Source organism: Salvia hispanica, chromosome 3, assembly GCF_023119035.1.
Source record: "Salvia hispanica cultivar TCC Black 2014 chromosome 3, UniMelb_Shisp_WGS_1.0, whole genome shotgun sequence".
NCBI classification, from domain to species: Eukaryota; Viridiplantae; Streptophyta; class Magnoliopsida; order Lamiales; family Lamiaceae; genus Salvia; species Salvia hispanica.
Genome location: NC_062967.1, coordinates 42,938,834 through 42,963,603, shown reverse-complemented (window position 1 = coordinate 42,963,603; position 24,770 = coordinate 42,938,834). Strand labels below are relative to the sequence as shown.

At 34.7% G+C, this 24,770-nt stretch overlaps 3 protein-coding genes across 4 annotated transcripts; 1 reads left to right on the top strand and 2 right to left on the bottom strand.

The window, feature by feature from the left end:
• Positions 1 to 10,286: 10,286 nt before the first annotated feature.
• Positions 10,287 to 12,343, top strand: LOC125214827 (meiotic recombination protein SPO11-2). The gene is made up of 10 exons (XM_048115996.1): positions 10,287 to 10,364; positions 10,450 to 10,533; positions 10,675 to 10,804; positions 10,879 to 11,016; positions 11,201 to 11,289; positions 11,393 to 11,521; positions 11,596 to 11,690; positions 11,767 to 11,829; positions 11,905 to 11,981; positions 12,061 to 12,343. The coding sequence occupies exons 1-10, from the start codon at positions 10,287 to 10,289 to the stop codon at positions 12,324 to 12,326; spliced, it is 1,149 nt and encodes a 382-aa protein (XP_047971953.1). The 3' UTR covers positions 12,327 to 12,343.
• Positions 12,344 to 12,429: 86 nt separating this feature from the next.
• On the bottom strand, positions 12,430 to 16,930 carry LOC125214826 (G-patch domain-containing protein 1-like). 2 transcript variants are annotated; one of them, XM_048115994.1, is made up of 12 exons: positions 16,770 to 16,930; positions 16,371 to 16,455; positions 16,212 to 16,288; positions 16,084 to 16,111; positions 15,905 to 15,998; positions 15,733 to 15,799; positions 14,964 to 15,054; positions 13,702 to 13,853; positions 13,156 to 13,380; positions 12,968 to 13,081; positions 12,787 to 12,857; positions 12,430 to 12,707 (listed from the first exon to the last, which is right to left on the bottom strand). In XM_048115994.1, exons 1-11 carry the CDS (start codon positions 16,845 to 16,847, stop codon positions 12,795 to 12,797), a joined length of 1,074 nt encoding a protein of 357 aa, XP_047971951.1. In that variant the 5' UTR covers positions 16,848 to 16,930; the 3' UTR covers positions 12,430 to 12,707; positions 12,787 to 12,794. The 2 variants fall into 2 exon arrangements, with proteins under 2 accessions (XP_047971951.1, XP_047971950.1); XM_048115993.1 differs by having other exon boundaries at positions 12,430 to 12,857.
• A 3,744-nt stretch (positions 16,931 to 20,674) lies between these two features.
• Positions 20,675 to 22,812, bottom strand: LOC125211868 (1-aminocyclopropane-1-carboxylate synthase-like). Its single transcript, XM_048111814.1, has 4 exons — positions 22,573 to 22,812; positions 22,362 to 22,493; positions 22,108 to 22,268; positions 20,675 to 21,940 (listed from the first exon to the last, which is right to left on the bottom strand). Exons 1-4 carry the CDS (start codon positions 22,732 to 22,734, stop codon positions 20,959 to 20,961), a joined length of 1,437 nt encoding a protein of 478 aa, XP_047967771.1. The 5' UTR covers positions 22,735 to 22,812; the 3' UTR covers positions 20,675 to 20,958.
• Positions 22,813 to 24,770: the final 1,958 nt, after the last annotated feature.

Here is a 24,770-nt window from a genome sequence, read left to right as displayed (position 1 = left end):
CCACTTTTTCACCTAGGAAGAAGAGAAGAACGAGCAGAGGACGAGTATTCATCGCAAGATTGAAGACAAGGCCTCCAATCCGCCCAATCCAATTCTAGGAGTTTCTACTTTTAGTTTTATTCTTATTCAAACAATGTTTTTGAATATTTCTTTGAATATTTCTATGACTTTTGTGTTGAACATGAGTAGCTAAATCCTTCGTAGAGTTCTACGGGGGAGATACAATGATTCTTATGTTTAATTGATTTCCTTTTTCTATGCCTTGGCTCATGTGGTTATTTTGACTTCTTTTGTGCTTATACATTTATTTGACTGATCACCTTATAAATGCATGTGGATTTTACTACAATACTCGGGAGATGAGTAGTTTAATTTGAAAGAAGAGAAGTTGACGTCTTTGCCAATATAATCGAAAGATTTGAGCCTTTGAATGAAGTTAAGTATCTTACGAGCTTTTAGGAGTTGTTACCTTAGTTCTAGCAAGGACATTTTGGTTCTAGGTAGCAAACTACAAATTATATGCTTTGAGAAAAGATATAGTTTTACCTTAGTGATAGCTTAATAACCCTTGAGACCCTTTGTTGGCATAGTTAGGAAGTTAGTTGAGCATAGGATAGTTGTTATCGATCCCGTAGGATTCTACTCTTCTCATCCTTGATCTACATCCGTTTTCTTATTTGCTTTTAGTTCTCTAGTTGTTTTTATTTGTTTTTACCTTGCTTTTAAGTAGATTTAGAAAACCCCAAACTTTCCGATTCATCTAGATAGTAGTTGAGCTTGGTTCGTGGTAATTAGGTTGACACTGATTGTCTCTGTGGATACGATACTCTTTGCTTACTATTTGCTACATTAGCCCCGTACACTTGCGGGTATACTTGTGTTGAAAATAAGTTGAGTCAAATTTTTGGCGCCGTTGCCAAGGACATTAACGAATTAACAAACTGATATAATTCTCAATTCTCATTTTAGATATTGTTCTCATTTAATCACATCTCTATATTCTCATATTGATAAATGTTTCACACTTTCACCCATTTGTTGCAACTAGGCAGCCATAGATAGATCATAGATATATCAATTTAAGTAGTGAGGGTGTAGCTATAGGAATAGGAGGTTTAAATTTCAACGCATGATCATCAAAGGGTGAATGAATTGGGATTTTAGGACCCTTGAAAAATTGATCCCAGCAGTGCAACTTGTGCATTAACGTGTAGTTTAGGGAGAATGGACCTTTTTTTGGGGACCATTACACCCTCCTTCCCATTTCCCATGCCTAATTATTCATTTTCCTATTTGGCGTATATTACTACTGCTCCCTCACTAATAAATATCCCACACAAGATTTTTCCATTCAATTTATATTCCGGATATAATATATATATATATATAGGGGAGCACTAGGGCGCATCCTTAATTAGAGTGCTAACATACATCCAACCACGTGCTGCCATGTGGCACGAAAAATGCAATATTGTATATATAAAAATGCAATACACATTTGTGAAGTTGTTCATGCATTTCCGCAGATTGCATTTTAGTTATAGGAAAATTGCATTTTTAATTGTTAAGTTTTGCATTTTCACAAAATTGCATTTTATATTGTTAAGTTTTGCATTTTCACATATATAAATGCAATCCGTATAGATATAAAATGCAAATTAAACAGTCAATATCGAAAATGCAAAACTCAACAATAAAAAATGCAATCTTCATATAACAAAAATGCAATCTGTCGAAATTCATATTGCATTTTTCTGTATATAATATTGCATTTTTCGTGCCACATGGCAGCACGTGATTGGATGTACGTTAGCACTTTAAAATTAGTTAGCATATTAGTACATCCCTATATATATATATATATATATATATATATAGGGGTGTATTCAGATGAAAACCATAATGTATATTAAAACATCAAACCATGTAAATAATGTACATTATACACACTAATAATGTACATTTTATTCATGTATAATGTACTGTTCTAAATATTGTACACACTAATAATGTACATTTACATTATATGAATTCTGTACATTATGCTGACAGTACATTATACATGAATAAAATGTACATTATTAGTGTGTATAATGTACATTATTTTACATGGTTTGATGTTTTAATATACATTATGGTTTTCATCTGAATACATTATAGGGGCGCACTATGGTCCATAAGGCAAATTCTGTCAAAAATCAAAGCAAATCTCAGCCCTTGGATCCTCAGATTAGATGGTTGTGATCATAATACCCGAGATACATTATTACACTAAAAGCATTACATTATTAACTAGGCTACATTATTAGACTGCACAATCTACATTATTAGACTACAGCGTGTTACATTATTAGCCAAGCTACATTATTAGACTACACAATCTACATTATTAGGTGACACGTGACATTAATCTAACGGTTACATTACATGATCCAATGGCTGAGATTTGCTTTGATTTTTGACAGAATTTCACTTATGGACCTGATCACATCCCTATATATATATATATATATATATATATATATATATATATATATATATATATATATGGGCATGTTAGGGTGCCACCACCCCTTAAAATAACACCATACCACCATTCCTAGCCAATCATTTGTACACGTGGACGAATAATAAGCTTGCCACGTGGTAAAAAAAAAAACTCCCAAAAAGACGGGCAGCAATCTGCTGGCCTTTAAACAAAGCAATTTTGAACAAGGCAATATTCAACACGTTAGACAATTTATATAAATTGTTGTCTAACGTGTTGGATATTGCTGTGTAGCGTTTATAATATTGTTGTATAAGCGTTGTCACGTTGTCATTTTATAATATTATACAATTGGTAATAATGTTCTAATAGATTATACTCCCTTCATTCATAATCAATCCATTTTCTTCACTCATTTTTTTAAAAAAATAATAATTTGAATAAAAATATTCTCTAGATTATTCTCTTGTACTTTACTCTTTATTCATTTTAACTATTTATTATCATTTTTTAAAACGAGTGCAAAAAATAAAATGACTACACTAAATGTATGGAGTATTTCTACTTTATATATGGTGCTTTTGACATATATACAAAGTATAAACATCCCTTAGGGTGTCCACAATAGGAGAGCCGGTGGCTCTGCCCAAGCCACAAAAACTTGGCCTAGGCCAAGAAACTTGGCCGGCCACCAAAAAACTTGTCCACCCTAATAGTGGACATGCTCAAGCCACCAATTAATAATTTTTTTCATTTTTTGAACTATTTTAGTTTAAGTAGAATAAAAATTATCGGATTATAAAAATTTAATAAAAATTGTAGAGAATGGTGTAAAATGTGTGTGAGGTAAAAATGTGTTAAATGAGGTGTTTATAAATAATTTTTGAAATTATTTAAAAATAAAAAATAAAAATCGAAAAAGGGGTGCTACAATAGGGAGCTGCGGCTCACGCTCAAGAGGCACGGCCGAGCCGCCGTCGTGGCTCTCCCATGGGCACCCCCCCTCCCGCAGCCCTTGGTGGTGCTAGCAATAGGGAGCCACGGCCGAACCACCCGCGAGCCGGCAGCCGCGGCTCCCCTATTGTGGTTACTCTTAGTGGTTGCTCTTAGTGCTTACTATAATAATAATTCAATTCAAGGTTTATACGATCTAGACCGGATTACACTCATTTCATTAATCAATATTTAGTTCTCCTTATAGAGATATTATTTGTTCTACAAACGGAAAGTTCGAAAACTAAAAATAGATCTCAGCATATATTACAACTGAGTTGAGAAGAAAATTTTGAGATTAACAATACAAAGGAATAATAATACCTAATTTGTTTTGGATCGCTTTTATAATGTTCTATTTTCTAGATGAGTTTTTGTGTTCTATGTTGTTTTACATTCATTCGCACATGATAATTTATTAGAGAGTAGTACACCCAGAATAAGCTGCTTACATCTCATATGCTCTACTTATTAATGTATTACCCGCGCTAGGTAGCGCAGAATTAGCTTCTAAATCAGTTCAACGTCCACCCTTTAAACTATAATCTCACACATTAAACTAAAGGCCAATACTGAATGAATTTGTTCGACCCAAATTACCTCCGAAGTATTTAAGCACTATAGAAAAAAACTAATCTACAGATTTAACACATAATAACTCAATTTATTCAATAAATGGAAAACATGTTTTAAAAAATCCTACTACAAACTAAGGGTATTCCGAATATCAAGCCACTCATGGTAGTTACATATACAACATTAATTTATCGAAATACCATAGTGGACAAGTCTCTGGTAGATGGGAGCTTCAATGCTTTCTACAACTCTCGATCATCTCTTTCTTTTACGTTTTCTATTATTCAGGGTGGCAAAAAGTCATATCTAACTAGGGTGGGTCGGTACGGTAGAACGCCATACCTACCTTACCGAAAACTGCGATATAACAAAATATCATACTGATACCATACCGAATTTTCGGTATACCGAAAATTCAATATCGTTATTTTTTTATACCGTTACCCATTATTGCGGTATGTACGGTACAGTATACCGTAGCACCGTTATGAAAAAAAAATCTCTTTTACAAACAAAGTATTTAAAAGTAGGATTTTCGGAGATTTTTTCTTTTTAGTTCTATTTTATATTATATAAATATATTAAATATAATGTAATATCTATAATATTTCAGTATTTATCGATTTTTCGGTATGCACCGCGGATTCGGTATACTGCGGTATACCGATTCGGTATATCACGGTATACCGCAGTATAAGATACCGTTATCGTACCGAAAGATTTCGGTACGGTATCATACCTTACCGAAAATTGTTGTATACCGAAAGACCGGTATTTTCGGTAATTATTTGGTACGATAAGTGTGGTATTTTGGTATTTCGGTATTTTTGCCCAGCCCTATATCTAACATTTTGAACACTTATTTATACTTGGGGCTAATGGTGGCAAATCATGCGTGTTGTGTCTTTATCGTGTCGACACGATAACGACACGACACGATAATAACAAACACGAACACGACCCATTAAGAAAACTCCAAACACGAACACGAACACGGCTCGTTACCCTCAGACATGAACACGACACGAACCCATTACAAACCACTTTGGGTCAACACGACACGATAACAACACATATATGGCACGACACAATAATGACACTATACTAATAATATTATAATATATTAATATTATTTCTAATATTAAATTTTAAATTTTAATTTTAAAATTTTAAAATAAATAAAAAACAATAATAATGTTATAATATGTTAATATTATTTCTTAACATGTAACACGAACACGAACACGAACACGACACGCAGTTTTCGTGTCATTATCGTGTCAACACGATAAGGACATGAACCCAATAAGCTTTGACACATATACCTATTACTTTCGTGCGGGTTCGTGTCGTGTTATTGTGTCATGCCAAAAATTGTCAGCCCTACTTGGGGCTACTACTCCATGGGCTTTAGGTAAAAAAAAATACTTCATCTGTCCAGTTAAAAATGAAACATTTTCTTTTTTTGATTGTCACATTAAAAATGAAACGTTTCCTAAAATGGAAACATCCATATCTCTACTTTTTATCTCTCTTATTTTACTCTCTCTTCATTAACTCACAAAACAATACCCCCTCCGTCCCAACTAGGTTAAGTCGTATTCCTCTTTGGGATGTCCCAACTAAATTGAGTCATTTTTTTTAATAAAAAACAAAACATTCAATCACTTTTACTTTACTCCACCGTCTACTTCTCTCTTTATCTTTCGTACTTTATTCATCTCTCCTACTTTTCAACACAATTTCTTAATCTCTGTGCCCAAAAGATTTATCTCAACTTAGTTGGGATGGAGGGAGTATTATATAAAAACCCGTGTCAATTCTCAAATGTTGCATATTTAATGGGACGGATGGAGTAGGTGGCATTTAGGAAAAACACGTCCTCAGTGGCCAGCTGACTTTGCAGGGTACGACCTAGCTAGCGATCCGCTGGGACTTCTAGTCAAGGGTTGTCTTCAGAGTTCGCAAGCTGCAAACCCAACCGTCCGCCGGATATGTTCTGGACGGGGTTGCACTTATACTCAGCAGTACACTCATGACTTGGTGGTACGTCGGACTCAGCGGTCCACTGACCATTGAGTTCGATACAGGTGAACCAAACAATCTATTGACTTCTCCTGCAATGGATTCAGGGGCGAATCTACAAAGGGAGGGTAGGGGGCATTTGCCCCTCCTCAATATTTTCCATTTATACTAAGTTGTTAATCAATTTTTAAGAAAAAAGTAATTTTCTTTATAAATGCCCCACCTCAAACTTCTAAAATTTCTTCATATAAATATTTTTGCCCCTGCTGAATTGAATTTCTAGCTCCCCTGAATGGATTGGCTCTACTCATTGGTCTACCGACGCAAAGTGTTAACTCAACGGCCCACCGAGAATTTATTTTCTCTAGGCGATTAATTCCATTTTTCTTTTTGAATCCACGTTTTATCTTTTTGCTCATTTTCTTTGAATTTAGTTTTTGATTCGGAAATAATGTTAAAATTAGTCTAAATTTTATAAATCTTTTGGAAGATTAGGATAACAATCACTTAGGAGAGGACACCAAGAGCTACAACACTCTTGTGTCGTACACATAAAAAAAATGTTGTAGATCCGCTAATGGTTACAAGTTTAAATATAGTTTAACATCAATGTTTTTTTTAATGATACTTAGCGTTAATATAGTTTATACAAGGCACATCAGCACCTCTGCATCTTAATCCATCTAATTAAAATGTTCTTTTGTGTGAATTGATACGAGAGTTTCAGCTTTCAAGCGTGTGCATATAAAATTGCTTGCTCGTAAGGGCACTAGCAATGGTGGCCTATCTACGGAGTTCATCTTAGGGTCTATCTTCATTTTCTCCTGCCATGTTAGCAAACTCATATCAAAGCTTATCTCCCTAAAATGAGAGTCCATTCCAAAGCCTATCTCATTTCCACATCAACACTATTTTCTTTTATTTTTAATGTCAATGTGTAAATAATTTAAATTAAAATGCATAATAAATTAATTCTCTACTCACATTTTTCTCTCACACATAATTAAAGATAAAGTATTTATAGGGAAAGAAATTTAATAAATTAAATTTTTTTATAAAAAAAATATTGAAAATCAGCCCCGGCTCCCGCAATGAGGGCCTATCTCAGGGCCCATGGGAGCCGATGGTGGATTGGCTGAGGCAATCACTCGGCCTTGGGGTGGAGCCTTTGGTGAGTGGAGATAGGCCCCCTCTCCACAATGGGGGCCTTTGAGAGCCCATTGGGTGGCTGATCGCTCAACCCTTGTGATCGGCCACCATTGCTAATGCTTTAACTAAATCCAAAAGTGGGAAAATGATGCTTAATTTTGACTATAAGTTAAAGTACTCATTTTAAAGTAGATGTCATATTTTTAATTTATCTTATTAAAAGATAATTTTAAAAAAATATCACTTTCTCATGGCATAAAAATATAATTTTTCACTCAACTTAACAACAAACATAGTACAAAATAATAGTATTTTCTAAAATAATTGATTTAGGACCAACCAAAAATATCCAGTTCAATTTTTCTCTAGTAGGTATATGATACTAATAGTATTTTTATTTTATTTCTCTCTATGTTCCATAGCTCCGATCAACAATTTAATAGGAGAATAATTTCGCTCTTGGCCGCCTTTAGAGACTTGGTCTTATCTAATATTGACATAATGGTGCCGTTATAACATGGTGTTACTATAGTTAAGGTGGCGTTCGGTTTCCAAGATAAAATAATATCAAGATACAATCTAGGATTGAGTTGTGAGATTATTTTAGTCATAGGGAGTTAGCTATGACTAATTATCCATGATTATCCATCTAAGATTGAATTGTGAGGTTGAATCTCATGAACCAAACACACTACAAATTTAATCTCGGATACAATCTTGCAAACCGAACACCCCTTACGTCCAAGTTTGATTAATGCATCATTATATTAAATTATTAGTAAGATATATCATCTATATGGATTATGGACCATTGATCATTATATGATCCGCAATATTCTGAAAAAAAATTTGTAATATATAAAAATCATTACAAATAAGCATAATTATATATCGTGATAAAATTTTGATTGATCTATATAAATAACAAAAAGAAATTATTATATACCTCTTTAGTCTTTAGTACCATGTAACTTCAAGTTTGAATTTGAGTCTTCTAATTCAGAGATTTGAAATTAAATTTGAATTTAAAATCTCTTAATTTTAGATTTTGAATTGATCTAAAGAAGAAGTATACTTTTAAATTTTAAATAATTATAAAAAGAAGAAGTATACTTTTAAATTTTAAAAGGTTATAAATTGAGTAGTTCCCAACCCACTTTGCATAGGCAACTACACACAATGCAACACCCACAATACAAATCCTCACACATACAATTTAAAAAAACATACTCTTTCTGGCTATAATTTTTTTTTTTTTTAACATTTAGGTTTGTGAATTAGTCAATTTCTATTTTTACAAGTTTTTTCACCGTTTTGAGATGAGTATCATTCTTAACTAACGATACTTCAATCACTTTTCTTTTTATTTTTCTCATATTTTATCAATTCCGTATTGTGATTTTCTTAAATCCCTATTTTTATAAGACGAAGATAGTAAAAAATAGCACTCCCTCCGTCCCCATTAAAGATGACCCACTTTCATTTTTGTTTTTTCCCCACTAAGATGACACATTACTAAAAATGAAAACACATTTCTCTCTACTTTATTCCATCTCTCTTGCTTTACTCTCTTCATTTCGCACACAAAATAAAATTACATAAATTCTCGTGCTACTCAAAAAAGGGGTCATCTTCCTTGGGACGGAGGAAGTACTCCATAGAATTACGTAGTACTCCCTCTGTCCCTGAAAAGTATGAGCATTTAGTTTGACATGGATTTTAATGTATAATTGGTAAAGTAGGAGAGATATATATTACTCCCTCCGTCCCGCTTTAGTAGTCCCATTGACTTTTCTGCCATCTTTTTGTAAAAATGATAAAAAATAGTTTAAGTGGAAAAATGGTAAAGTAAGCGAGACAATAATTTAGATAAGACTCTTCTCTATATTATTATCTCTTTTAATTTACCATTTCTCCTCTTTAATTATTTTTTATCATTTTTACAAAAAAAGGACAGAAAAGTCAATGGGACTGCTAAAGCGGGATAGAGGGAGTAAAAGGTAGTGTAAACAGTGTTATTGGGTGGTGAGCTCCACGTCATTAGTGGTATAGTATAATGGTATAAGAGCATCTTCAAATATCACACTAAATTTTGATTTTACTCAAACATTTATACAAAACTCAAACTTAAAGGAATATTCTTCACTCACTTACTTTTAATCCTTTTTAATCAAACCTATATTTTATCTAAATTACACTAACCCCATAATACTGTCAATAACTTAAATTAAATAAAATAATAAGATTTATTAATTAATATAAATAAATATGAAATCTCTTTTTTACTAAATAAAAAATTAACATAATTTAGAAAATTAAATTAATCAATATTATATATTTGTTATTTTAAAAATGTGTAGTAGTATTAATCAATATTATATAAGTTAGACATAATATTAATTTAACTAATCAATAAAAAATTATGTGTTAATGTGGACCATTTTACCAATTAATAACTAACCAAGTATAATTAAAATTAAATTGGATTATTATTTCATGTCTTCTTGTTCTCCGGTAAGTTTTTTTGTTTATTTGTATTTTGATTTCTTATCCTTCCCTTTTCCTATTTTGATAAATATAAAATGATTTGGTCTTGAATACAATAAATCAAAATTTGAAAAGGAGTTTTAGTGTTAACCTAAAGATAAGTATATTTCTTCAAAAACATATATGTGATTGGTTTTGCAGTACCACTAGAGATGGTCATTTATAAATAAAATTATGTGTAGGGGTAATGTGTTGTTTAACTATTCTAAAATTATAAAATTCATACTTTTTAGGGACAGACTAACAAGGATTAGTTCATACTTTTCAAAGACGGAGGGAGTACTAGTAGATAAAGATTAAAGAAAAAATCAATCAATACCAAATTCTGATTAATATTTTCTTATCAAATAAAGAATTTCAAATCATTTAATTTTAAATTCTATTCATACAAGAATATCCGAGGCCGAGTCGGAACCAGGGCCCAAATTATAAAAACATCACTCATTCAAAAACTGAAATTACCCCGCGAAAACATAAATCACAAATCTCCCACCTTCGCATCGAGAAAATGGGAGACCTGTTACAGAACTCCATATTTTTTTCAGATCAACACATTTGCTACGCCGATATCCTTCCTCCTTCTGAGGTGCTTTGCTTTTAATTTCTGTATTCATTCAATTTATATTGTGATTCTTCATTTTATTTTTCGCATTGTTTGGTACAAAATTCAGGTTCGACTCAGGATCGAAGTTGCAATCCTTAGTTTCCTAAAAAATCTCAGTTCCTCAACTCCATCAGTATCAGATCTACCTCTGGTTCGTAATTTGTTTCTCAATTCCCGCTAAATTCAATGTTTTTTGGAGTTATAATGTTAGTAGGTTTTGGGGGAGAAAATAGAACACAGTGAAATCAATTAAGTACGCAGTTAACAATTCTAGTTGTAAATCTGCAAGCAGATTAGCAGGAGGATGAGCAATAGCAGAGTTAGTCGAGGATTACTGACCGAAAACACGAGGATTTTTCTTTCTGATTCGTTTTCTACAAAGTCGTTGATGAATGAGAACAGTGCTAATTCATTGATCAGAGGTATCGTAAAATTGCTCAGTCGTATTCAACAATAGTTAGTCTTGTTGTTTGATTCTAATATTTTTGGCTGGAAGTGTGGAAGGTGATGGAAATGTGTTATCAGATTCTGGGTCAAGAGAAGAAAGTAACTCAGAGGGAGTTGTTTTACAAATTGCTAAGCGATTCGCCGCAATATTTCACCTCTCAGTTACAGGCTAACCGTAGCATCCAAGGTCAGCATTAGTAATATTTCAATTGTTTGCTAATCATGGTTGAACGAATCATATTGGAGTAAAATCGTGCGAAATTAGTAGCTGGATCAATATTCTAGTACACTAAGTTTCAGTTTGCTCAGTTCTATTGTTCACTGCTGCAAAGATTAATGAAATTTCGATCTCATTTTCATGCGATAAAAAGATTTGGTGGCATTGCTGAGATGCAGCCGTTATAGCCTAGGCATCATGGCTACGAGCAGAGGAGTAGTTGCTGGGCGCCTTATGCTGCAGGCATGTAGTAACATTTTATTGAGTACACACAAATAATATGCACCACCTTGATGCTGCTGCTACTTTCCACAAAATCTAAATATTGTTTTATTTAATCGCGAAGGAGCCAAATCGAGATGTTATTGACTGTTCTGTTTGTGGATCATCTGGCTATGCCATCTCCGGAGACCTCAATTTCCTAGAAAATTTGGTTATGAAGAGTGATGCTAGATATATCATTGTGGTGGAGAAGGTGTGTAAATTCCATTTTTCTGGACTTTGTGATCCTTCTCTTGCAACAAGTTATTGAAATATGGATACGGACAGCATGCTGTATTTCAGAGGTTAGCCGAGGATCGCTTCTTCAACCAAATTCCGTGCATTCTCATCACGGCCAAAGGATATCCAGACATCGGGACCAGGTACATTGGCATTGTGATAAGTGTCATGCTATTCAGATATTAGCCCAATGTCATGAAGTTTTGCATTGCCAAATAGATTTCTTCTGCACCGGATGAGCCGAGAGTTCCCTCAACTACCGATTCTAGCCCTGGTTGACTGGTACAAGTGCCCATCTAAAGATATGGAGTATCAAAGTTGTTGCAGGTGTTCACCATTCTGTATTTGGTTATTCAGGAATCCAGCTGGATTGGCAATATTGTGCACATTCAAGTATGGGAGTGTAACAATGGGGCTGGAAGCATACCGATATGGTATTAATTACTCCATGATGCGGTAATACCATTTTGGAAAATCCTTGTAGCTGAAAACCCCACTCATTTCCTGCTTTAGCTTGCAATGTCAAATGGCTTGGGCTGCGGAAAGATGACATCGACCAACTCATACCAGAAGAATCTTTGATTCCATTGAAGCCCCGAGATCATCAAATCGCCAAAAGCTTAGAGTCCTCGGAGATCTTGCAGGATATGTACAAGGAAGAGCTTGCCGCAATGATTCATAGTGGTTGTAGAGCAGAAATAGAAGCACTTTACTTCAATGGATATGATTTTTTGGGCAAGTATATAGGAAAGAAAATTGTACAAGCCAGTTACATATAATTCAGACCTAGTTCAGAAAACTGGCTTGTGTTTACAACGCTAATTGTTGTTTTTTCAGTTATAAGAATAGAGATGTAAAAAATATATGATGCAAGAAAACACATGTTACTACGACATTATTCTATTAATCAGAAATGGGAACTTGTCCTACACAAAATTGTTTCAAACAAAATTATAACAGAGACAAATTCCTCTGCTATAGTAATAAATTTATGATGCAATACACCTTCACTGTTACTCAATTACTCAAATAAACAACTCTTTGACTTTCTTTAACACGGCCTATCCTCTCATTGACTCTTCTCCAGTGGTGGACGTATAGTAAAACCCACAGGATTATGCGACCCCGATACTTCATTGACAAATATTGTTATCTGATATCTGTAAATACTATATTTCTATCATTTACGCTCAGCAGCAATGTACACATCGTTGCAGGTAGGTAAACTTCCATACATACAGATTATATCAAGTTCTTTTCACCAGCAAGACTTTCTTCCCCTTCACTGAAAACCTGTCACTGCATTCAAGCTGCAACACAAACCAGTAAGTGATCCTTGCTCGACAGGGACTGGGAGATTTCTCCATCAAAAACAGAGTATGGCCAAGAGAATCACAATTCTAAAGAAACAATGTTATACCTTCTCCTTTAAAGAGGTAAGAGCCTCTTCTTTTGATAAGTTGGAAAACGTCAAAGGTGAATGTTCATCAACAAGTACTTTTAGCTGCTTCAGCTTCAACGACTCGCCAGGTGCCTGCAGCAAGAAGCGATTCAGCAGAGAATATGCAGATTAGGTCAAAAGCAGCTTCACAATATAACGGATGATACCTGTCCAAGAAGTCGTCTACACAGTTTCTTGAGTTTTGGCCTTGGTGCAGGATCCAAATCCACCTCCAAATTTTCGTGTTTCCTTTTTACTCCACTATGTGAATCAGAAGAATCCTCCCCGTCGCTATCACCAAAAGTAGTCTTTTTCCCTTCAAAGAAGCAGCCTGCAATTTTCTTTTTACGATCCTTGATACCAAGCCCTTGTTTACCAGATGTCTTTGTGCCCTGTAAATGCAGGTCCAGAGAATTTATTCCTTGCACTCATAAGCAGAATCCACTTCTGAAGTCCTCATGAAAACAGTATGATGTAATAGAGGTGACGACAAGTGATTATATATTCTGACTTTCAGATTGCTGAAAAGACTACTTCCTAGCGTACAAATTCCAATTCAAGGTTTATACTGAAATCAAGAATTGGACCAATTACCCAATCATTCATGGTCCTAAATGGAGAACTGGCTTTACAGGGTTGCCAAGCAGTTCAAGCACTAGAGCCTTGAAGTTCAGATATCTACAGAATAATCAGCTACAAACATAAGAGCATACCTGAGCAAGGTTGTAAAGATTTTCTTGATCATCCTCATTGAACATGGTCCTCTCAAGGGACTTCTTTCTCCGAGATTCAGCACCAAGCATACCTCCAACGACAAACCCAAGTTTGAAGCCCCACCAATCTAACGGAACATCTTGATTTTTTCCTGAAATTTTGTAATAAGAGATCATAACATGAGGTTTGGGAGTGTTGAGATATGCACCAAATATAATTCTTGACCAAACAACAGTGCAAGTTTAAGACACGGTTAGAAAGGAAAATCCAATTTCTAAAACAACAAGCAATATAAGTTTTGACTGTTAACTAGAATTAGGTTGAAGTCAACAAAATAACAAGTAGCATAATCAGCAAGTTTAAATGATTCTCACAGTTAAACTATACGCAGCTTAAGCTTGACAAGGCTGAAAAACTGAACATTAGAAGAGAATGAGGCTACTTAGCCAATATACTTCATCAATATGCAATGCAAGTTTGATTTAATCTACTTTCTTTACAAACAAGAAAGAAAGTGGGCATTGCCAAAGCCAGTTCAGATAATTAATGCGAAATACCAGAATATAAAGGATATATTACAACTAATCACAGCTCAACAGTTCAGCACCCCAGGCGGGGACTAAGAAAAATAGAAAAACATGCATCTCGACAGTACTGCTATGAGATACCAATATGAGAGCATCAACAAAAGCAGGCAATTCAACTTTCGCAGAGAGCACACAGCATTATGGGAGGCGAGCCTCCATGATTGGCTGCAACTTGGGCCAAATGCCCGCGGAAATCATGCCGAGGTTTTCAATTTATTATACTCCATAAATTAGTATTGAATTAATACACAAGTGAGCTTGGCCTAGTGGGAGACGATGTCTCTCTTTCTCGCCACCCATGTTCGAAACTCAGCAGTCCAATGTTCATTGTTGTATTATTTTTATTTTTCTTCGAATTTTCATTTTTGTTTTTTAAAATGGTATGTTCAAACTTATTTCTGTCAATTTTCAATATCTTTGGATTAATGTGATTGATTTACTTTTCACTTTTCAAATTTGCCTAGACTCCAAAATGAGCAAATATTGTGTGAATTTTTTACTTTATAATAAAATTCGTATTTTATATCATTCATATATCAATGTAATTGGAATATATAAAAGAGTATTCACATCCAAGGCATTTTATCACAGTAGAAAGGAAGCTACGCATAGAATGTTTCATTCAATAAACCCCATCCAAGGCATTACTTTTAACAAAATGAATCAAAGCTTACCTTCTTCATCTGGAACACTGGTTTCAATTGACTTTTCGTCCTCTGATACTTCTGGAGCATTACAGGTCTCTGTAGCCTTAGACTTGTTCACCTAAGGCAATAATTTCATTTAATATGTTAGTGAGAAAGGTTAAAGATATTTTAGACATTCGTGATTCACCAATCATAGGTATAGGTCATTAAGTTTATGACATTCAAAAAGGCTTTATAAAGTCAAAATCAGATCTATTCCAACTTAATCAAAAGAGAGTTCAACTACAGCGCCAAGCTGAGACTGGTAACCATTAACCAACGATTATTACCAAAACCCCAGAGCTAGTCAACTATGGAATTGCAGAAGTCGGGTCACTCGAAAAGGTATATACAATTGATCATATCTTCTTCTAGTACATCAGTTTCCTTTAAAACCCCATGGTATCAACAAGTAACTTGTATCTTGTTTCTAACCATCCCAAACCACAAAATTTATTAAGACATGACATCACCCGATAACTCACTCACCAAGCTTAGTAGTTAAAAGCTCTTTGATTTAGCTCAACTAAAAATTGTGCTTTTAAGCCTATATTTCAGCACATAGCACTAAATCTCCAGCAATATGAACAGGAAGAATTCCAGGAACTTAGAAATAAAATCAAAATGAAAAATTAGATGAAATGCACATCCCAGTTCCGAATATAAAATGGATGCAGTAATGCCACTAATAAGTTATCTAAACATATTTTTTTGCATAATAACAGAAACTGGAAAGCTGCATTCAAACTATACTTACAAGAATTCCTTCAAGATCTTGAGAGGAATATGCACGAACAGTCTTTCCCTTCTCTCTTTTCTTATACCTGGATATTTGATATCCGAAATCACATTATCATGCACATCTGAATCAATATAATATATATTAGGTATAGAAAAAAGAAAATCAGCATTTTTCAAGAGAGCCTGACCTCCCTTGAGGTCGAGTAACCTTAGCAACTGCCTCCTTTTTTTCTTTAGAAGGGCTGGGTTTTTCAGCATCTTCATTTCTATCTATCTCATCATCTATTAAACACATTGGAATCACATGTCATGTACCTAGCATTACTATACAGACCCAATAACCAGGTCAAATTTCATTTTCATGTACCTTCATCCTTTGTTTTTTCAATCACTTGCTGCCAAAGTATACAATGAAGAGTTAATCAATTATGAGTCGTGATATGGGACAAAGTACATCGAATAAATACAATAAACGAAATAAGATGCAGAACTTACCACTTTCAGTTTCTTGAGGATACTGTCAAACTGAGTGGTATCAAAAGCCCACGCATTTGGTATATCTGTTCCTATACCTGTATAAACCAAATCAAAATCATCCATTAGTTTATAAATCAAAAGAATTTCAGAGCTTAAGTGGTGCAAAAAATGGCAGACCTAAAGTATCCTGCTTGTTCTTCACCCTTACATATCCTTTGATTCCTTGCTTTTCTTTTCCAAGCCCTTCGCCTTCTTCCCATCCCTAAACAACCATTACATTAAGCAACAAAATTTGTGAACATTTTAACAATCTTGTCAAATGTCGCCAAAAAGTTCTCATCATTCCACAAAAAAAACTTGCTTTTCAATCAGATGTCAATTAGATATATAGTTCATAAAAACTAGAGCGCATCCTAAAAACAATGTCGGTGTAATTCAACAACCTCAATTTGATCGGAACTACAAAATTCACATTGATTTTCAGCTAACTCATGTGATTCGGAGAAAATCAATGATGAAGTAACACGAATAACATAAATAAATAGAAATAATGAGAGAATGAAGCGGAAGGATTACCATTTGTTTCATGAGGCGGAAGGCGGCAGAGCTCCGATCGACTCCGACGTAGCGGAGTGGAACTTCCGGCGTTGCCATATTACGGTCCTTTACTCTCTCCCTCCCACTGATATTGGAGAGAATTCAAAGAGCTAGAGAGAGAGGCAGAGGCGGTGGCTCTGAAACAGCGGCAGACACCTTTAAAACCTAAATTGAAGGGGACGCGATTTACGGTTAGGATCTCACGTTCCAGTGGATCGACGGCAGATAATAAATGTTCTTAATTCTGTCCACGGCGAGGGTATTGTAGTAAATACCTACATTTTGATTTTTTATAAATAGTCCCATAAAATTTGGAACATGTACAATAATATTAAATTATGAAATATTACGGCCTTATTTGGTTGCTAGAAAGTAAAGTTAACAAATAAAATGATACTCCCTTCATCCCGAATAATTCGGGTCACTTTGACCGGGCACGGGTTTTAAGAATTGTAATGAAAAGTGGGTTGAAAAAATTAGTGGAATGTGGGTCCTACCTTTATATATTAGTTTTATAATAAAATGTGAGTAGGAATGAGTTAGTAGAATATGAGGTCCACTACCAAAAATGGTAAAAGTGAAATGGGACAAATTATGTGGGACGAACCGAAATGAAAAATTGGGACGAATTATCCGGGACGGAGGGAGTACCAAGAACTTACAATATAATTCCTAACTACTTTACTATATCGTGTTAAAAAAAAATATAAGATTTTAACTTTTATATTTGATTTAATAAAAATATTAATAATGTTAATATTATATTACAAAAATTTATATAAATTATTAATTAAAAATAATTATAATAATATACTAATTTATTATTTTATTTATTATTATAATGATAATATAAATAATTTAATTAAGATATTCATAATTTATTAGTTTATATTATTATAATGATAAATAAATATATACTTATAATTATAATTATTTATTGATATTATAATTGAATAAAATTTATAATTTCAAAATTCCATTAAGTCTTTGTTGGTTAATTATTAATTTATAAAATAATAATAATACTATTATAATATATGATACATAAATAAATAATTATATTATAATTAATTAATAAGATAACAATTATAATAACAATTATGAACATAATAATAATAATAATAATAATAATAGTGTAATTATAGTTATTTATTATAATGAAATTGTGTAGAGTATGATTCATAATTTGAATTTTTTTTTAAATATTTATTTAATAATAATAATAATAGTTGTATATGATGTACTCTACTCTATTTCTTAAATACGTAAGAATACTAAAATTGGGAAAAAGAATACCTAAGAAAAGCTATGATTCAGAATCCAGGAAAGCTGTACTCCATCCGTCTCATAAAAGATTTCTGATAAGACTCGTTTCATGCATTGGTTTTCCGTGATATAACATGCTTTTTGCTTATGAGAGCTTAACGCCACTGCTCTCTTAGCTTGGTTTAGATAGTTAACTGCTTTCTTAGCTTAGTTCAATGGTTTCGACGGGGAAATTGACGACTCCGATATTGGATCATTGCTTTCTTATCGCTTTTGAGACGTTGTAGTTAGATCTCGAGTTTCATCGGAGGAATTGACGACTCCGCCTTTAAATCTCGACTTATTTCCAGTTTTATGAAGCTTTGGTGTTTATTTTCGTGTTGATGATGCTATTTAGTCATGTTTCTCGGATGCTTTTCGCAATTGGTGGCTTAGATGTTTAGATCCATGTTGTTTACGTGATTTCCAATAGTTTAGAAGTTGAGATCTAATTATTCACGTGCTCGATTTTCTGAGATCTGTTAATTTTGGTGATGCATGCAAGGTTAATGTATATGTTTATTCCGCTTTCTGCTTGACCCAAGAGAGTAGATCTGGTAGTTCTAGCTTGAATTTTGTCTTTACACCTTGTTTTGAAGCATGCTCTGTTTTATTTCGTCAATGGTGTTGAAGTTCTGTCCCATGCTCTGGTTTCACTTGGTTGTTTGGAGAAGACGAAGTAGAAGTTAGTTACAAAATCAGATCTGTTTTTTGCTTTTGCTTTTTTGCTTTTCACAGCTTTTGTGCCAGCCCCAGTCAGTTTAGGAAAAATGGTCCCCACTTGCTTTTGCATCTTTGTTTGCCTATTTTGGGAAAGTTTCAGCATGTTCCTTCAGTTACAGGTGTTCAAGTTAGTTTAACTCCAGTTTACAAATTGCCATGAGTTTAGTTATCATGTAAGTGTCCGTACTTTTCCCTTGTCAAGCCAAATCTCGTCTATTCCTTGTAGGATTCAATTCTTACCATGTTTTAAACCTTTTTGAAGCATATAGATACCCCGTGACCTAATTCATATCAGCTTATAGCCTACAATGCTTCTCCTTCTTTATACATAAATTCTTTCAACTCATATTTCACACATAATTCCTCTATTATCCATCTTCCACTGGAGCAGATCTTTCAAGATCCTGACAAGAACAGACTGAAGACTTCAAGATTCAAACGACGGGTTTTATGTGTTTTACTTCATGTCTAGTTATTTAATTTACTGTTTTACTACTTGTCGATATGTAGCTAAACAGTAAAATTTTGGGTGTTTGAAAGTAGCGCTTATGTTTATTTAACTCAGTTTTTACAATCCAAAGACTTTATTTATTTCATTCACATTTATATGATAATGCTTGTAGTTGAGTGACACAACCTATGTACTACCTCTGTCCCATTAGAAATGAAACATTTGATTTTCGGCACGAGATTTTATGTAGTGTTGTTACCATTTTAGAAAAAGTTTCATTTTTAATGGGATAATTCGAAAAGGAAAACGTTTCATTTTTAACGGGATATAGAGAGTATGATTTAATGGCATATAGGGAATCGAGAGATGATCCATATGTTAGACTAGAATTGACGACACTATAGTTAATATTCCCAAAAGGTTAAACCAAAGAGTTATGCATTTACAAGGGTCTAATCAATCTATTGGGAGTTGCAACTAAGATTAACAGCCTTAATGCTAGTAATCGATGTTGTCCAGTCAAAGACGATAATTAGGTGACTCGCCCTAGTAACCCTATAGTCGTGAGATTGTATGATAAGTGGTTAATTAGTAGACTGAATTGTGAAATCAATATTCCTTGAATTCCTTTCTTTGCCCGATTTTTATTAATCCTCCGTCCCAGTTTAGGTGACACATTTTTTTTTTCCCACGTATTTTGGGGAAATGATAATAAATAGTTAAAGTGAAGAAAAATTAAAGTAAGAGAGAGAATAAGATAAGTGACGCCAAGAAAGTAATCCATTCATATTCAACAAAAAGAGTGAGTGTAGGGACTGCCCACTTGAAGGAAAAGTTAGATGAAAAATAGGAAAGCTAGAAATGATCACTTCAGTTGTAGAGAATGTGGAAGTCACACCTCTACCCGAGCCAGTTTGGGGTGCTTGTGGACTGCACATCTCGAATTATTGTCAAATGAAAGATCCCGAGCAGATGGGACATATGTATACAGAAAGATAAGAAGCGCTTCGTGATGAGTTATGCTTTCAAAACTTTCATCACGCCCATGCGAACTATGTTACTACTGAGTTGTGTTTTATTGTCAAACATGTCGCACTTGTTTCTAGAAGTCCACAATTTTCAACCAAAATTTAGATTATTGTGTTACTCCTATAAAAAACCATATACGATGTTTACGGTAAATTTCCATTCGTGAACATTGTTAGTTGACCAAATAAAACTTTAGCACTAGTGCAAACAACTATCGAACACCCTCGAAACTAATACTCCTAAGTCATTTTATAAAATTAAATAAAATTCTGAAATTTTTTAAATAATCTCTTTTACGTGATTTTGAGTCTTAGACCGAACAATTTGAAGAGTTATTATTTCTATCACACAATTCACAAATATCAAATGTAGGCGGTGAGAGTCATAACTGGCATGCTAGTTACTCATTACAAAAAAAACGATCAAACATTTATCAGACACATTATGCCATGTCCCATAAGGACAAAAAACCTGATACTATTGCAGGAGTCGTTAAGATCACATAATCCCCAAAGCCAAACACTCCAAGAAATAAAAAATAAACCAAAAATCACACACATAAGGAAGATCAAACCCTAATTAATCCTCTTCCTTTTATTCACCACCAAAGCAACGAAATTCTTGTCATCTTCGACAACAGTCCAATCCCACAAAATCCATCTAAGTCCTCGCCCGGACAAGAGGCGATGTCATCGGAGAGTGAGGCGACATCATAATCTCGTCCAGCCTCCTGAACGACAAGCTGATCTCTAGCTTGCTCCTCCTTCTGCACGGCTTCCTGCTCTCAGAGTTCTTGTTACTTTGCATAACAAGTTTTGAGATCCTACCGAGAGCCACGCGCATGGTCTCATCGTCCATGTTCGCGAAGCAGACTCTAAACCACCCAGGCTCTGAGCAGTGGAACGACGCGCCAGGAGAGACGTTGATCCTGACATCGTTAACAATGACGCGCCACAGCTCCATCTCGGCCTCGAACGTGGCCGCCTTGAGCAGCCGCCGCAGGTCCATCCAGCAGTAGAGCCCGGCGCTGCCCTTCAGGCTGCCGACCCCCATCTGCGCCAGGCCCTGGCACAGCATGCTGCGCCTGGCGCAGAGGCGGGCCGCGCTCTCGGCGAGGAATTTCTCCAGAAATTCCTCGTCCGACAGCATGGACGCCAGGAGCAGCTGCGTCTGAGTCGAGACGAGGCCGAAGCTCGACATCTTGCGCGCGCAGGAGACAACGGCGTCGTTGTAAGAGTACAGGATCCCAACGCGGAACCCGGGGAAGCCGAGGTCCTTGGAGAGGCTGTAGATGATGTGGATGAGTTCCGGGTTGGTTTGTGGGGATTCCTGCAAGATTTCGGCGATGCTGATGAAGCCAGGCTCGTCGAAGACAGTGGCCGAGTAGATCTCGTCGCAGATTAGGTGGATGTTCTTGTCGTTGATGAAGTTTATCGCCATTGATAAAGCTTCTCTGTCGAGCACTGTTCCTAGTGGGTTTGAGGGGTTGTTGAGAAGTAGGCCTTTCACTTTGGTGTTTGATTCTTGAGCCTTGTTGAATGCGGTTTCGAGGGCGTCGCGGGTAAACTTGAAGTCGTTGGAGCTGTCGCAGACGACGGGGATGAGCTCGATGCCCGTGCGCCACGTCAGATCGCGGTCGTTTCTGCATGCCAGAAATATATTAGTCCGGATGGTGCCATATATAATGATCCTTATGTTCGTGAATAAAAGACACATTTGGATTGACACGTGTTTTAATAAATAGTTTGACCTTACAAAGAAAATTCGAAAAAAATTAGTGAAATGCGAGTGTTATTAACAAATGGTTACCCAGGGTAATATGGAGTGGGCACCAAGAGTGCTTCGCCCGGGTCGGCCAGACAGAAGGCCAGTGTTTCTTGAGCTCCGGTGGCGCCACCACTCATTACTATGCGGTCTGGGTCGAACCGGACTCTGTTCCCCCGCACTTTCTCCATGAATCTTGCAACAGCCTGCATATGAATTCATGTTATTTCAATTTCATGGATCTTTAATGATATATATTTAGTTGATGATAAATAATAAGTATGACATTAATAAACTACATTTCTGAATTCTGGCAAGCCATGATAATCTTGATAAATTGCTATATCCTTGAATTGGCTCGCCCCTTTTGGGGTGCAAATGGAGGCCTGTGGGTTGTTCCTCACCCACTCCTCCACTAAATCCATGGAAAGCTGCAGAAAAAAAATAATTATATTAGAACATACTCCTATATTACTAAAAGAGAAACGATATGAGTATAATTAATGTTACCTGGTTTTCTGCTAATCCCATTTGAATAACTCCATTAGGATTCTGGGTGGGATGATAAGGGTCGGAGTCGTAGGCCTTCCAACCGTCGAAAAACGCAGAGTTTTCGCCATGGCCGTCGTTGCTAGCAATCTTGGATAGAAGCTGCTCCTGGTTTGTCAACATTGTTTTTCAGTCCAATGTCAAAAGGAATGATAGAAAAGAAATAATGAACTGGAGTAAGTTTGTGAACTATGAGATATGTTTGTGAGTAGAATGTGTACGTACTAAGATACGTGAATAGGGTCTATATATAGTTGTAGGAATTGTGATAGAATATGTAGTGATAATATTAAATTGAAGCTTCCTATGAAGGATACGCGAAGGGACTTGCAGATAGAAAACAAAGAAAATTGGAGTATATATTTACTACTACCAATAGATCCAATATTATATCAATGTCATCCATATAAAATAAAAAGTACTCATAAGGGGTGTTCGGTTTGCATTTTGCAAGATTGTATCCTATAATTAAATTTGTAGGGTGTTTGGTTCAAGAGATTCAATCCCATAACTCAATCCTAGATAGATAATCATGGGTTAATTAGTCATAGCTAACCTCCTATGATTAAAATAATCTCACAACTCAATCCTAGATTATATCCTAATATTATTTTATCTTTGAAATCGAACACTAACATAAGAGATTAATTAATCCTAATGTTGCGTTCAACTAAAGGTTTCTGCATGCACATTATCATTTTTTTCTTTCACTAAAAAATACGTAATTATTTTTATATATTGGTAACGTCTTTGAACTTGAATCTAAAATGCCTTTGATACACACATTATTTTGGCTATACTTTGAAGGCAACACATGAGATAAATTCTAACAGTCTCTGTTCGCGAATAGGAGTTTTATTTCATAATTACTAATAAATAGTAAAGCGATCTCATATTATACTAACACATTTCACTCATATATCATTCAAAACTAATGTATATAATGAGATTCCATATTCCATTAACTTTTTTTCACCCATTTTAACATATCTTAAAATCTGCACTGAAAAAAAATGAGACTCCTGTTCGCGGACGAAGGGAATAACTCTTATATTGTCAAACCGCCAGCTCACTGTCATTAAGTTTATTTTAAAATAATTTCGGATACTAAATGACAAGACAACGTGTGCAAGGTAGGTTCCAAAATGAGAACGAACCCGAGTTGTCCCGCAGAGGTTCACCTAATGCTTATAACGTCACATGACCTAGCATCTTTAGCAAATTCAATTATTTTAATTTATTTAAGGTCTTAATATTTATCTCATTATTATTTAATTTTATAGTCCGAAGACTATCTTGATCGGTTTATAATTTATAAAGGTTAAGCTAATTGGTTGGTAAATTATACTTCCTCCGTCTCCTAATATATATCCCACTTTGACTTGATACGGATTTTACGATGTTATATACAAAATTTATACAATATAATATTCCATCCGTCTACGAAAAATAGGGCACTTTGTAAATGACACGGGTTTTAATTTAGAATTGGCAAAGTAAGAGAAAAAAAAAAGTATAATAAGAGAAAAATGTAAGAGACAAGTAGTGTTAGTGAGATGTGGGATCCATATTATTAGTAAGAGAGAAGTTGTTGAAAACTTTCCTTTTTTAAATGTCATATTTTTCGTGAACGGAGGGAGAAGTTATAAAATGGAGTTTTGGCTTAAAATTTGGGACGAGTGGACGATAGCAATAAGGAGTAAAGTAGAATTTCTGTGATTTTTTGAATTTTCGGGTACATAATTTGGTAGTATAAGATTAACACTACATATTTCAATTAAATATAAAACCGTTACACCGTCGGATAGTTCCAGAAATCCATGCTGACTTGTAATTTTATTTTTGAAATAAAAACGTAGAGATAATTAATTTTATGTAATATCAAACCAACCGGAAATTAAATAAAAGGGCACGCTTAGATTAATACTCATTATAATCGAAAACGTGTGGATCCCCTTGTCCCCGTTTGAGCAATTGCATACGTGTGTTTCGATCGATCTTATAATGACGTTTCAACTCTCGAATCTTGATTGTGGACAAGTGTGTTATTCTATAGCTTGATTTTGAACTACTAAGTATCACATTATTATTTATTTATTTTAAGAAAAATCTTCGGTTTCAATTAATCTGGAACCACTCGCTTGATGATTACTCATATT